We start from the raw sequence: 16,517 nt of genomic DNA, 5'->3' as shown, positions 1-16,517 counted from the left end.
GCTAAATTATAATATTTCTGCTTTTTATACTATTTGTGCTAAAACATAGTATTTCTACTAAATGTAGTATTTCTGCTTTTTATACTATTTGTGCTAAATTATAATATTTCTGCTTTTTATACTATTTGTGCTAAATTATAATATTTCTGCTTTTTATACTATTTGTGCTAAATTATAATATTTCTGCTTTTTATACTATTTGTGCTAAAACATAGTATTTCTACTAAATGTAGTATTTATGCTTAATCATACTATTTCTGCTTTTTATAGGATTTGTGCCTAATACAGTATTTCTGCTTTTTATAGGATTTGTGCTTAATATAGTATTTCTGCTAAATTATAGTATTTCTGCTTTTTATAGTATTTGTGCTAAAACATAGTATTTCTACTAAATGTAGTATTTATGCTTAATCATAGTATTTCTATATATTTCTGCCAGGTCCCCAGGCAGCCAATCCTCTGTGAGGACTTAGACATTCAAATTTTCAAATCAGGGCCTGCACGGTTTCCCAGCCAATCATATATGTGTCCTGAGGCATTCAAATTTGCATATTGGGGCCTTCATGGCTTCTAAGCCAGCCAATCATATCTGAGGGCTGAGGAATTCAAATCCACAAATCAGGGCCTGCACGGCTTCCCAGGCAGCCAATCATATATGTGGCCTCAGGCATTCAAATTTGCATATTGGGGGAATTCGTGGCTTCTAAGTCAACAAGTCATCCATGTCGTATATCTCTAAAAATTCACATTTTAATGATAAATTGTTAACACTGGAAGATTCCCCCATCTCTTCTGAACAAAACGGTGTAAGAATGACCGCTCTAGCCCCTACGGTTTGGAAATTATGGTCATTTGTTTGAGGGGAGTCCTCACTATGAGAAATAGGCTGCAATAATCCTGTGCCTCTCTCTGCTGCGTGTGTAAAAAGATGCACCTGTTTTGGCGGGAAAAAGTACACAGGCTCTCTGATTGGTGGATTTAAATTCAGCAGCTCCCAGGCTGACCTAGAAACTTACTTCTCTCTCCCTGTGCATTTTTTTGCTGATTTTTTCATTTAACAAGTATATTTGAGGGACCCTCAGCATGTTCAGCATTTTTTCAGCTGTCAATTTTGCTTTTCCAATTTTTCTGTTTAACTTATTACTATTGTGCTAAATCATACTGTTTCTGCTATTTCATAAGATTTGTGCTTAATATAGTATTTCTGCTTTTAATAGGATTTGTGCTTAATATAGTATTTCTGCTTTTTATAGAATTTGTGCTTAATATAGTATTTCTGCTTTTTATAGAATTTGTGCTTAATATAGTATTTCTGCTTTTTATAGAATTTGTGCTTAATATAGTATTTCTGCTTTTTATAGGATTTGTACCTAATATAGTATTTCTGCTTTTTATGTGATTTGTGCTTAATATGGTATTTCTGCTAAATTATAGTATTTCTGCTTTTTATAGTATTTGTGCTAAAACATAGTATTTCTACTAAATGTAGTATTTATGCTTAATCATAGTATTTCTATATATTTCTGCCAGGTCCCCAGGCAGCCAATCCTCTGTGAGGACTGAGACATTCAAATTTTCAAATCAGGGCCTGCACGGTTTCCCAGCCAATCATATAAGTGTCCTGAGGCATTCAAATTTGCATATTGGGGCCTTCATGGCTTCTAAGCCAGCCAATCATATCTGAGGGCTGAGGAATTCAAATCCACAAATCAGGGCCTGCACAGCTTCCCAGCCAGCCAATCATATATGTGGCCTCAGGCATTCAAATTTGCATATTGGGGAATTCGTGGCTTCTAAGTCAACAAGTCATCCATGTCATATATCTCTAAAAATTCATATTTTAATGATAAATTGTCAACACTTGAAGATTCCCCCATCACTTCTGAACAAAACGGTGTAAGAATGACCGTTCTAGCCCCTACGGTTAGGAAATTATGGTCATTTGTTTGAGGGGAGTCGTCACTATGAGAAATAGACTGCAATAATCCAGTGTCTCTCTCTGCTGCGTGTGTAAACAGAAGCACCCGTTTTGGTGGGGAAAAGTGCATAGCCTCTCTGATTGGTGGATTCAAATTCAGCAGCTCCCAGGCTGACCTAGAAACTTACTTCTCTCTCCCTGTGTGTGTGTGTGTGTGACAGAGAGAGAGAGAGAGAGAGAGAGAGAGAAAGGCTTTTAATGGGATGATCTCATTCTAAGATTTAAATTCAATATATTTAGACTGGTTGACTGAATTGGATCTTGTGTGTGGGTCTCTCTGTGCATGTGTGTTTCCTCATGTGTACATATTTGTGATTGTATGGCTGTAATAAATTTTTTTGCAGATTTTTGTCATTTAACAAGTATATTTGAGGGACCCTCAGCATGTTCAGCATTTTTTCAGCTGTCCATTTTGCTTTTCCAATTTTTCTGTTTAACTTATTACTATTGTGCTAAATCATACTGTTTCTGCTATTTTATAAGATTTGTGCTTAATATACTATTTCTGCTTTTATAGGATTTGTGCTTAATATAGTATTTCTGCTAAATGTAGTATTTATGCTTAATCATACTATTTCTGCTTTTCATAGTATTTGTGCTTAATATAGTATTTCTGCTAAATTTAGTATTTCTGATTAATTATAGTTTTTCTACTAAATCATAGTACAGTATTTCTGCTTTTTATGAGATTTGTGCTAAAATAAAGTATTTCTACTAAATGTAGTATTTGTGCTTAATCATACCATTTCTGCTTTTTATAGGATTTGTGCTTAATATAGTATTTCTGCTAAATTATAGTATTTCTGCCAAATTATAATATTTTTGCTAAAACATAGTCTCAATTTAAAATTACAATATTCATAGTTCATCACAGTGTCTCTGGTAAATCACAATATTTCTGCTCTGTTGTACTATTTTTCTAAATCATAGTGTTTCTGTAATGTTTAAGTATTTTTGGCTAAATATATTCTTTCTGTTATCTTATACTATTTCTCCTAAATTCTTGTATTTTTGAGAAGTTATCATGTTTCTGGTAAGTTACAATATTTCTGCTAAATTCTGCTATGCTATTGTATTTCTGCCAAGTATTATGTTTCCTCTAAGATATTGCAGTTCTGCTAAGTTATTCCATTTTAGCAAACTTCTTTTGCTTCTGCAAAGTTTTTACAATTTCTGCAACTTTTCAGCTTTTTCAGCTACTTTTTGCATACAGCTTCAGCTTTAAAGCATCCACACTGCATTTTCGCAGGAAATGCAAATTTTTCTAGTTGTGTGGATGCTTTAAGCATCCACACTATTGAGTTCCTCTTGGGACTTCCGTACACTTTTTGGCACTTAACTACTTCCACAATTTTCAGCCGATTTTCACCGTTCAAATTCTAAACTATTCTGCTATTTCTGCTAATGTGTGCTATGTCTTTTGGTATTTTTCACTATTATACTTTTTAAAATATTAAGCTTAATTTGTCACATTGAAATGAATGCGAAACTTCTGCAATTCTGCTAAAATTTTCTTGTTTTTGAAACTTAACTACTTCCTCATATTTTCACGTAGAACAACCATTCAAACTTTAAAATGTTCTCAAATTATTGGGCTATTCAGGTATAAATCAGCTTTTTCAAATCATTTACTGTTTTACTTTTATGCCTCTTAAAGTTTTCAGTTGCAAAATTGTGATTTTTCACAAAATACATGCGTTGTTATGGTTTCTATGCACTTGGCTTCCAGTGTGCCACTGAAGGTTTTGCAGTCTTCTCTTCATGTCTGAACAACTTCTTGCTACTTGCTCAATTTTCACTCAACTTCCACAAATTATACATCAAAACGTAGGTATTTTTGCTGGCCTTCCGAAAATGTCACTATCATTGTTGTGGGATTTATAGAATTTTGGCAAATCTCCTCAGACCAACACAAAGTCGCAAAACTCTCCATAGAAAGTCAATGGAGAGTTTGTTCAAAATCACCACTTGATTTCTGTAATGAGAGGCATATTCGAATCGTCATATCTCCTTAATGAAGCAAAGTTAAGACATAAGGCTTGTCCCAGTATATCTTCAGACACTCCTGACGCTCACAATTCAAGAATTATTTTCTCACCTATTACCGTTCTGAAATGAGTTAGACTTGTTTGAGGGTAGGAAATTCGTCCTTCGCTCAGATTTCTTCAGATTTCAAACTCTGGAAATGAGGCACTTTTTTCTCTCATCATATCTTTTTAATGGATTTCCACAGAGACCTGAAAATTTCCATGATTGTTCACCAAAGCCTGCTGTCTCTTACGGTGAAAGAATGATATTGATACTCCAAATAGATTTAGAATTACCAAAGGTTGTTTGAGAGCAAGTCAAGGCAGTTTTTGCTTCGCCTCTACTCAGTTACAGTGTATTACAAGTCATATATCTTTAATAATTTATATTTTATCTCTGAATTATGAAGACCTGAAGATTCCCCCATCTCTTCTGAACAAAACGATGTCTGAATGACCGTTCTAGCCCCTACGGTTAGGAAATTATGGCCATTTGTTCGAGGGGAATCCTGAATGTCAGAAATACACTGAAGAAAACTCACACCTCTCTCTGTGTCTGTGTGTGTAAGGGCTGACTACAGCAGGTGCAGCTAATTTAACTGACCTACATATACCAAGCCCAGACTCTCAACAGCTCCTGTTCCCTTTACTGTCTGTGTATGTGTGTCTGTGTATCAATATTTGTCCTATGTTTAAGTATTACTCCTCAATCATAGTATTTCTGCTAAAGCAAAGTACTTCTACTACATCTTAGTACTTCTGCTAAATCATAGTATTTCTGCTAAATCATAGTATTTTTGCAAAATCATGGTATTTGTGCAAAATCATGGTTTTGGGGCTAAATCATAATATTTCTGTTATTTTATAATATATGTGCTGAATATATTATATGTGCCAAATCATAGTATTTATCCCAAATTATAGTATTTATGCCAAATTATAGTATTTGTACTGAAACATAGTACTTCTGCCCAATCATAGTATTTGTACCCAATCATAGTATTTCTGCTAAATCATAGCATGTGTGCCAAATCATGGTATTTATGTAAAAACATAGTATGTCTGCAAAACCATAGTATATCTCTTATGTTATAGTATTACTACTAAGGCATAGTATTTCTGCCAAATCATAGTATTTGTACTAAATCATAGTACTTGTGCCAAATCATAGTATTTGTTGCACATCAGTATTGGAACCAAAACAGTATTTGTCCGAAAGCATCGTATTTGTATGGAGTCATAGTTTTTCTTCTAAATCATAGTATCTCAATCAAATCTCAGTAGTTGTGTTAAAACGCAGTATTATTGCCAAATCACAGTATTTCTGCCAAGTCATAGTATTTGTACCCAATCATAGTATTTGTGCCATGTCATCGTATTTGTGCCGAATCATGGTATTTTTGCCAAATCGTGGTATTTGTGCCCAATTAATAATTCTGTTATATTATAGTATTACTACTAAGTCGTAGAATATCTGTTATGTTATAGTGTATCTGCGGAATATAGTATGTGTGCCAAATCATAGTATTTATACCAAATCACAGTATTTGTGCTAAAACATAGTATTTCTGCCATATTGTGGTATTTGTGCAAGAACATTGAACTGTTATGTTATAGTATTACTACTAAGTCATAGTATTTCTGCGTTGTTATAGTATTTGTGCTAAAACGTAGTATCTCTGCCAAGTCATAGAATTACTGCAATTTCATAGTTTTTTTAGGAAATCTGTTATGTTATAGTATTACTACTAAGTCATAGTATTTCTGCCAAATCATAGTATTTGTGTGAATTTGTATACTGTAATATCACTGTATTATGTAGTAGCTAAGTAGGGGGCTGACTGTTTACTAAGTGCATCAGTGTAAATAGGTCATCTCTTGTGTTGGAGTGCCCTCTTGTGGCGCCTTTTGGGTAGTGCCTTAGTAAACGTGAACCCTGTAAGAAGTGGTATCATATGAGAACCGGTTTGGCGCAGTGAGATGAGTATGAGATGAAATTCTGCTGATTTACCTCTTTTCTGCCCAAATTCTGCTGATTCACCTCTTTTCTGCAACATTTTCAGCCTTTCCACCTCTTATCAGCACAATTCTCAGCAGCTTCCGCTCATTTCAGCACAATTGTCAGTCTCTCCACCTCTTCTTTGTGAGAAAGTGTTTGGCTCAGTGAGCTAAATAACCGCCCTTAGACCAGAAGGGCCAGGTTCGAATCTTGCTCAGGGCAATGTTTTTTTTTTTGTTTTTTTTGTTTCAACTTTTTCAGCTTTTTTCTGCAGACATCTTCAGCGTTAAGGCATCCACACAGCATTTTCGCAGGAAATGCAAATTCTTCTAGTTATTATTATTTTCCTTCTTTGATTTAGCTGTACACTTTCTAATGTTCATGTAAAGCTGAGGAAGAATTTCATTACAGGTAAATGTTCCAATACTGTTTCTCTGTATAAGACAATAAAACTTGAACCCACGATTGTAAACGTGATCCACTCAGGATCTGCAACTCGGACAGTTTGCTGATCTGTTCCGGAGCACATGCTCCCGTTCTGGGCCGAGCCGCTGAAAACGATTCAGGTGATTGTCAGTGGAAAACCTGCCGACACTCCGAAGCCTCAAAATGCTGTCTAAATGACTGAGCTTCAATCTGTGAATGCATTTCAAAATTAAATGTAATCAGATTACAATCACACTGTCTGCTAGAGCAGGGCGATATGACCAAAAATATTTATCACGATATACATTTGGTTTGTAAAATTAGCTTTCGTCCGTCAGATACACAACAAAGCACTTTTTTTGGTAGCGCATGCTAGCGGGCTGTCGTTATTACTGTGTTTTTTGGAAAATACGGCGCACTTAAAATCAACCCTTTGAGTTTCTGAAAAGCAACAGAGCCCCTTATAATCCCGTGCGCCTTATGTATGAACTCTGGTTGTGTTTACTGACCTGGAAACGATTTTATGTGCACGGCGCTCAGAAATCTGTCAAATGTTTCAGTACGACTTTGCTGAGCTACGAAGCCGCACCGCTTGATGGATTGTCGGAGCATTACTGCTATCGTAGGCGGAGCCTCGCGGAGTGATACGTACTGTGCTTCAACATAATGTTACCGTATTGTGTGTGTATAACCTCTTTTTAAGTTTTGTGGATGTTATACTTGGTTATGCTGAGGATGTGTCGGCCAGTTTCCACTGAAATGCTTTTTGGTTAAACCGTCAGCGAGGAATTTGCACTGTTACATTTTTATATAACTTTAACGCACATAAAACAGCTGCTTGTTTAAGTGAAAATACATTGATGGGTTTTTTGCACTAATACAGTTGTAAATGGCCCTAAGGACCCCAAAGCGCTTTACACACACACATCCACACACTGGTGATGGCAGCTACATTGTAGCCACAGCAAATTTTCAAATGTATATCGTGATGAATATTTTTGGTGAATGTGTGTGTGAATGGGTGGATGACTGGTTGTGTAAAGCGCTATACAAATACAGGCCATTTACAACTGTATTAGTGCAAAAAAACCCCATCAATGTATTTTCACTTAAACAAGCAGCTGTTTTTTTTTTATGTGCATTAAAGTTATATAAAAATTTAACAGTGCAAATTCCTCGCTGACGGTTTAACCAAAAGGCATTTCCAGTGGAAACTGGCCGACACATCCTCAGCTTAACCATGTATAACAGGGGCGATTTTAGCCCATTTTTGAAAATGAATCAAAGCACCCCCAAAGATTTCTTCCTTTTTTGACAATATTTGCTGTTTGTGTGACACACTACTAAAAATATAAAAACATACAGTACGTACATTTTAACAACAAAAGTATAGATAACCCCCCCCCCCCTCCCAAAGTGGTTTGTTCCAGCTCTCCCCTGCTCTGGCTCTTGTGCTGCCAGAGCGATGGTGGCTGAGACGCAGCGGAGCGGAGGTGGAAGCGCCTGCCTTAAAACAGGACATATTAGCTGCATTTAACCTTCAGTTACTCTTTATATAGTTGGTAGGAGTCAGAACATGTTTCTGTTTACCTGAAAAACATTACACCAGGTAACCTGCAGTGTTGGAAACGTGTTTCCTGACGATGTTTGCTGCCCTACAATCCGTCCTGCTCTGTTGTAAAATCAGCCACATTTCTTCAAAATCTTTAAAATGAAAAGTTGTAATATATTCATATTCCAGGTATTCCTCATAAAATATGTTTGTAACATCAGGCCATTTGCATTTTTATTTATTTTTTCATTAATTAAAAATGCAGTTTTTGTATCACTACCCCACTCTTCCACAAGTGGGGTCAGAAATGACTCCAAGCAGTTCCTGTGGAATCTTCTATGAAACGTTCATTCTTAGCAACTCTGACTGACCCACTTCCACTTCTGATCGATCAGGAATTAATTTTTACACAGTAACATATATGATTTACAGTCAGGGCTGCACATAAGTGGTCTGCAGGTGTGCGTTCGCTGTCAAAATAAAAGTATTCCCAGAAATTGCGCTTTTTTGGGGGTGGAGGAACACAAAAGTAATTGCTTATGGAGCTTGCTTCTTCGACATCTTTAAGAGTTCTGATAAAATGTCTGTCCTCCTCCAGATTATCTTATGTACGCAAACGAGCGTCTCAACTTCTTATCTGGTGCGTGTCTTTTATTTTGACAGCGAATGCGCACCTGCGAACCATTTATGTGCAGCCCTGTTTATAGTTTCCTGTGCATTTCAAACATTGTCCTTTCTGGGGGGGGGGGGGGGGGGGGGTTATTATTTAAAGTAACACGGCTGCTATGAGGCCAGCTAGGATCCCTGTGGCTCTACAAATGATCCAGGACGGATGGGATGAAGAGCCCGTCAGAGGCATTGACTGTGAGTGAAATTCTTGTGTGCGAGCTTCACAAGCAACAGAGTTGTGCAAAATACAATAATGTAAACAAGCAAAATACAAGAATGGCTACATCTGAAACTAATAAATATATGTACAATATATAATAGTATATGTTACCACTGTCCTGTTTGAAATGTAATGAGAGAAACTGCTTATTTTGTCATATGTGCCGATATTGAACCCAAAGTACTAACTAGCTAACTGGCTGGATGCCCATTAACCTTATAACTCCTGGTGTGTGTGTGTGTGTGTGTGTGTGTGTGTGTGTGTGTACAGAGACACCGAGTCAATCAAGAATCATGTTGGATCAGTGTTTCAATGTTTATGTCCTTTATCAGATGTACACGTGGTTTGGTTATTTGCCTTTTGGCTGAAAGGACACTAAGAGAGGACTTTTTTTATTGGTGATCTTAATAGTAGTTTTTTTCATATTAATGTAATTTTTTATCTAATTGAATCTATTTGTGTATGATTGTCAGTCCAAAGAGGGAACGTGAGGAGAAAGTACAAGGTCAGGAAGAACCAGGTAAGCAAACAGACAGGGAGCAGTGACAGGCAGAAACTGTTAAACTGACAAAGAAGAAAAAACCTGATTTTACTCACAGTCTGGAAGTTGTGTCTCCCTGTATTAAAGCTGCTGTACAGAGTCTGCTAAACAAACTGGGTTGTCAGCCCTGGCACTGCGTTACCATACTGAGCTTCAGTCAGAGGAAGTCACGGTTGCCAAAACCTTTTTGAAGCTCGAGAGTGAGGCTGGTGCCATCCCAGATATGTTAACATTGTACAATCTTCTGGATAATCAGATCTTCCCCACACTGAAAACTGCTATTCAGGTTGCCCTAACAAACCCAGTTAGCAGCTGTAGCTGTGAGAGGTCTTTTAGTGTCTTGAGTCAGCTCCATACCTGGCTGAGAAGGACCATGGGTCAAAGCCGACTCCAGCACCTGGCTGTGATGTCAGTTGAGAAAGAGATGCTTGAGAGACTTGACCACCAAAATGTGATAGATTTGCCAACCTCAAGCTGAGGCGACATAGGATAAAAGAAAAGAAAAAATCTGCAGAGCCATGTTAGTATCTGCAGTAAAGATCTTTCCATACATTGTACCAGAGGCCAAGGTGTCTCAGTTTTCTAATTTTGTAATAATATTTCGTACATTTCAAGGACTCTATTTTTGGAGTGTATTTTTTTTTTATATATTTTTATTATATTACACACACACTTTAAAAGAGAATCTCTGTCCAAAAAATGCTCTCAGTTTACTTCTTACTCACTGTGAGCATCATTCATTATTCTCCCAGTAATTCAGGTTAGGATATGTATTTTTATTCCAATCCATTCTTTAGCAGCATTTAAATAACCTTGATCAGATTTGATGAAAAGCAAAACACTTTTCAAAAAAGTGTTTTGCTTTTCTTTCACACATGTGGGATTAAATTGTGTTAAAATGTACAAAACAGTGATGTCATGTTTTGAGACGAGGACCCAGGCACAGAGAGACCTGATGAATTTAAGAATCTTATGATTTAATAAAGACGGGGAAGAAGTCTCATCGTGACGAGTACAGTTTACCTTGCCTGGATGGGCAGCTCTCTGGGTGCTCAGCACCCCCAAAGCTCTGATCCTAGAATCGCCCCTGATGTATAATATCCACAAAACTTAAGAGGTTATACACACACAATATGGTAACATTATGTTGAAGCACAGTACGTATCACTCCGCGAGGCTCCGCCTATGACAGCCGTAATGCTCCGACAATCCATCAAGCGGTGCGGCTTCGTAGCTCAGCAAAGTTGTACTGAAACATTTGACAGATTTCTGAGCGCCGTGCACATAAAATCGTTTCTAGGTCAGTAAACACAACCAGAGTTCATACATAAGGCGCACGGGATTATAAGGGGCTCTGTTGCTTTTCAGAAACTCAAAGGGTTGATTTTAAGTGCGCCGTATTTTCCAAAAAACACGGTAATAACGACGGCCCGCTAGCATGCGCTACCAAAAATAGTGCTTTGTTGTGTATCTGACGGACGAAAGCTAAACCAGTTCCACACCAGTGAAGCTGCAGCATTTTACAAACCAGTTCTGGTTCATCCGTTTCATTCAACGATCCACTTTCGCCCTTCTCGTTCTCCGTCGCCGCCATGTGCGCATGAAAACAAAGGCACTGCGCATGCGCATTTTACCCATATTCTATCGCCATATTTCATTTTCTTATTGTTGCCCAACATTACACCGGTGTTACCGTGAACGTAGAGCTGGGCGATATGAGATTTTTTCATATCACGATATGTTTTTTTCATTTCAGGCGATAACGATATCTATCACGATATAAGCCAAATAACTATATTTGTAAGATTTAAATGTGCCGTTGCTCACAAGTAAAATGTGAAATAATCAGCAGCTTGTTTTTATTTAAATATTTATTTCCCATAATAAGTTCAACAGGGTAGATGTACTTAAGGAACATGAGACTTTTTCAGATAAATAAAAGGCAAATATTGCAAACTACACAAAAGGCAGCCGCTAAAGCGTTTAAGTTTCAAAATAGAACAAACGAAACAGACTAAATTGTCAATTCCACTTAGAAACAAAATATTAATTCTAAAAATAAATCTTAGTTTGTTTTACAGAAGAACAGACAAAACTGACTAACTTTTGTCAATATCAAATAAACTGAGAACTAAAAGGAAATTCTCAATCTCTCCTTGTTGTATAGCTTAGCTTTTCAAACAGTTTTAACAGTTACTTTAGTCTGACAAAAGCCGAATGACGAATTAGCGCTTCCAGTCAGAGACTGAGGCTACGTCCACACGTCCACGCGTATTTTTGAAAACGGAGATTTTCCGTTTCCGTTTTAAAAAATAATCCCGTCCACACATAAAGGCAGAAATGAAGGAAAACGCTGCTATGAACATGCCAAAGCAGCAGGTGGCGCTAGATTCCTAACCGTGCAGAAATGTTGGCCAATCAGAAGTCTAGAAGCCTCGGTGGGAAAAAGTAAACAAAGCTGGGGCATAGAAGCAGAACCGAGTCGTATGTGTGGAGGGACAGTAACTGTGTGTATATGTAAGCATTTAAACACTGCAGAGAGTAGAATTAACAGTATTGTAGAAATTCATTTCACCGAAACAATAACGTGGCGCACAGTGTGACGCATGCACCAGTTTATTGTATTTCCAGACTTGCTTTCGGCACAATTTACAGTGCACGCTACTCTGTTTTTTGTCAGACTTGAAATAGCCGAAATACCTTCACACTACGGAACTTCTATGGCTCTTCCGTTCGACAATCTCTCCGGCGTTGGAACCATCATCTGTTTTCTCTTCGGTCACGCTCGGTTGATTTTTCTAGTCAGCACACTCATTTCCTCCATTACCCGCTGGCTGCTTCCCAAACAAACACACGTGCGGCTTGGCACTTGTGCTGTATGTAGCAAGTCACGCGACGTGACGCTGCGGCTGTGATTGGTTCAGCTCTGCGCTACTTAATTTGGATCGGCTGACCCTTTTTTTTTTTTTTTAGAGGACAAGAGCGGCGAGGTCTATCGCGATAGCTTAATTTCTCTATCGAGTAAAAGTTATATCGCGATACATATCGTTATCGTTCTATCGCCCAGCTCTACGTGAACGGTATAATATGGCCCAGCCCTAGCTGTCTGCTGCACTTAAAACTTGATTTTAAACACATTTAGTTCTGTGTTAGAGTCTTAAAGTCACTTCAGCGTCAGCTTCACTCAGATTTTCACGTCATCTCCAAGATCCAACTGTGAGGCACGTTTATCCATCAGAGCGACTGGAGCAATGAGACAGACGATTGATGATCAGTGTGAAATGTTTGCAAGGAAACTGACAGACTGACAGCATCAGTGTCCACAGACATCTGACTGATGACATCGCTGCCTCTGTGACATCATCGCTGCCTCTGTCCTGTTATACTGGCAACTTAATGACTGCAAAAGCTTCACGTTAAGTAACCAACAAACTAACATTAATCTGGGACTTCAGTTTTTGTAAAAACAAACTGCTGCAGCAGATTTTGCTCCTCTGTGCGCGTTGGCAGCAACTATGAACGAGGAAACAAATGAGAGGGTCAGTCAGCTGGTTCAGGTGCAGCAGGAGGGAAACTCAGCGTTTATTGAATAACACCTGCCAGTTATCAGGTTAGGTTCACAGTCTGTTACCATGGTAAGTGACTCAGAGTTGAAGTTACCTCATATCAGGGATAACAAACTCAGAGGAGCTCTGTTGAGCCAACCATCCCTTTAACGTTAACTAGTAGTGACTTCATGAACTTTTTCACAAATAACATTTTAATCTTTAGAGAAAAAATTACCAATAATCATCCCACAGATGTAATATTATCTACAGCTACTCTTAGTACCATTGATGTTCATTTAGACTCTTTTTCTCCAATTGATCTTTCTGAGTAAAAGTCATCTGTTCACACAGCTCTTTGCTAACTACAGGCCAATCTCCAACCAGGCTGTAGGTATTACAGGTACTGTGCTGCAGTGGTTTGTATCATATCTATCTAATAGACTCCAGTTTGTGCATGTAAATGGAGAGTCCTCTTCACACACTGAGGTTAATTATGGAGTTCCACAGGGTTCAGTGCTAGGACCAATTCTGTTTACATTATACATGCTTCCCTTAGGCAGCATCATTAGAAGACATAGCATACATTTTCACTGCTATGCAGATGAGGATGGAGCTGTGAGGAACCTTGGAGTCATTTTTGACCAGGACATGTCCTTCAACGCACATATTAAACAAATATGTAAGACTGCGTTCTTCCATTTGTGCAACATCTCTAAAGTTAGAAATATCCTGTCTCAGAGTGACGCTGAAAAACTAGTTCATGCATTTATTACTTCCAGGCTGGACGACTGTAATTCATTATTATCAGGAAGTCCTAAAAACTCCCTGAAAGCCTTCAGCTAATCCAAAATGCTGCAGCAAGAGTCCTGACAGGGACTAGAAAGAGAGCAGATTTCTCCTGTTTTGGCTTCCTGTTAAATCCAGAATTCAAAATCCTTTAAAAGTAATAATTTAAAAGTATAATGGGAGGAAGAGCCTTCGGTTTTCAGGCCCCTCCTCTGTGGAACCACCATCATCATCCTCACTACTAACACCTTCAGTGTGAGGTCCGACTGATGTTTGACGATGGTGATCCTCTAAACAGGTGAGGACACAATGATCCAGGTATTTATGGATCAGCCTCAACACAAGGCTCTGATGAAGCTCTTGTCATCGTTCTGTGGAGTTTTACCAGCCGACCACCGTGATGCTCAGTAACCACGATGCACCACAACCCGAGGGTGGACTCGGGTGAGACAAACACCTGCTCAGAGCACCGTCAGGACACACACAGCTCACCTGCACACACCTGAAGGTCTGTCTGTGTGTCTCTGTTCGGGTTCGTGTGTGTGTTTACCTTTTCCAGTGAGGGCACCAGCAGGCCTCTCCATTTCGGACCGTTCTCTTCGCTGAAGAAGTCGTACTGCGGCTGCGCCGCCTGCATGGCTGCCGCTCCCGCGGATCTGAGCAGCCGGACTCACACGCCCGGTTCGGTGAGCGGCAGTCCGGGTCCAGCAGGGCGGGTGAAGCCGTGAAGCTCAGAACATCCGGGCCGATCCTCCAGAGCAGCCGCCCTCACTGCGACCATCCTCGGAGAGCTAGCCGTTAGCACCTGGCTAGCAGCTGCCCGCGGCTCCGCTCACCGGGTGCAGAGCATGACGAATGGCCACCGGGACGCTGATCTGCCGCGGCGTTAGCCCGCCTGCTAGCGTTAGCGGCGGCTCGGTAAACGGACCGACCGGCCAGCAGCTGCCGGGCAGCGGGCGCGTTGTTACCGGGCGGGCGGTGCGGACCAAAGGCACACCGACTCTCCGGCGTCGTGGCTTTCGCTTAGCGTCCGCTGCCCACACTATGTCCCCCGGACTCTCTCAGACGGCGCGTCCGGCCCCGGGCCCCTGACAGGCGGACAGTCCGTGAGCTAACGGAGGGCGGTTGTTGTCACCAGAGTCTGGGGAACCGTAGAGTATCGGCTGCACATGCGTACAGGGCGAGTCCTGACGTATATGGGCGGGGCTCCTGCGCAGGAGAGCGTGCTTCACTGCGCGTGTCACAGTGACGTTGGCAGCCATGTCGACAAGTTTTTTTTGTTTTGTTTTGTTTTTCTTTTATTAGTAATATAAACATACAAACAAAATGCACCATATATTACAGATTCAGAGAATAAACATTTCTTACATATTAGCAACTTTCATATATAGTGAAAATAAAATATAAAGATGGGGTCACATAAATTAACAGATTATTAACTCACTAAATCAAAATCTTCTACAAAGGAAACAAAAAAAGCAGCCTTTTTCTTTTTAACTAAAGTCAAAGATTTAACCAACAGGTTTAGGTCGTTTTTCCAGTGAGCCAGTGTTGGTTTAATCTTAAAAAAGCGACATTTATGTATAAAATACTTACACAAGATTAATAACACATTAACACCATAATTAGCTTTCTTTTCTTTCAAAAACACTCCAAACATTATCATATTTAAGGTAAATGGGGTAATTTGAATCCCACTGGAATAAAGCCAGGTATGAAAATCCAACCAAAATATTTGTATAAAATTGCACAAAAAGAATAGATGGTCCAAATCCTCCTCTTCTGTTTCACAAAATACACAATTACCCGTTTCTATTTTGAATCTAGCACCAAGGAGTCTATTTGTCGGGTAAATTTTATTCAAGATTTTAAATTGGACTTCTTTCCCTTTAGGAGGGATAGGGAAGGTGATATAATCAGTTCTTATTTTTTCAATTTCTTCCCTTTGGAAATCTTTTAATATGTAATTACGTCTAAGTAAATTTGGAGAATAAAGACTCCTTAATGAAGATCTAAGAAACTTATTGTTGCATTTAACATCACAAAATCGAATACCATCTATATATAATTGCCTTAACTTGGGGGAGATGTCAGAATATATTATATCATTTACAACTATGTTTTTAAGTGACAATGGAATGGATTTTATAACCCGATTAAATTTACTTTTAGAACATTGGATATTAAACTTTTGGCAAAAATCTTGATGTCCTAGAACATGTCCTTCCTCATCTACAAAATGGGCAATTGCCCAAACACCTTTTGATAACCAATCTTGAATAAAAATAGATTTTCTGTTCATCAGTATATATCTATTGTTCCAAATTGGGCTATTATGTGGAGTGAAATTATGTTTAAATAACATTTTCCAATAAAGAAGGACCTGTTTATGGAATTCAGAGAGTTTAGCAGGTAGCTTAGTAATTTCAAAGTCACATTTTAGGAGAAAGTCGATACCCCCCAGTGTGTTAAAGACCTTACTTGGTATAAAAAACCAAATGGAGTGTGGATTATTTAGGAAGGATTTTAACCATTTAAGTTTCAAAACACCATTCATTATATCAAAATCAATTGCGTTTCCACCGCCTTCAATGTATGGTTTAACCAAATCATCTTTAGATATATAATGGCACTTATTCCTCCAAATAAAATTAAAATTCAAGCTATTAATTGTTTTAATAACTTTATTCGATATTGATAGAGAGTAAGCTGGATATATAAATCTAGATAAACTATCCATTTTGGTTAATAATATTCTTCCAAAAATTGTG

General features: G+C 38.5%; 1 protein-coding gene across 1 annotated transcript in view; it reads right to left on the bottom strand.

Annotated features, from left to right (window-relative positions):
- Nucleotides 1-14,933, bottom strand: part of sos1 (son of sevenless homolog 1 (Drosophila)) — a 50,150-nt gene extending 35,217 nt beyond the window's left edge. The window contains 1 exon segment of the mRNA XM_026169520.1: nt 14,297-14,933. Within this exon segment, the coding sequence (XP_026025305.1) occupies nt 14,297-14,383 (87 nt within the window). The 5' untranslated portion in view covers nt 14,384-14,933.
- Between the last annotated feature and the right edge of the window lie 1,584 nt (nt 14,934-16,517).

Source organism: Astatotilapia calliptera, chromosome 6, assembly GCF_900246225.1.
Source record: "Astatotilapia calliptera chromosome 6, fAstCal1.2, whole genome shotgun sequence".
Classification (NCBI taxonomy): domain Eukaryota; kingdom Metazoa; phylum Chordata; class Actinopteri; order Cichliformes; family Cichlidae; genus Astatotilapia; species Astatotilapia calliptera.
The sequence above is the reverse complement of the archived record's forward strand: the minus strand, read 5'-3'. Positions and strand labels throughout refer to the sequence as shown.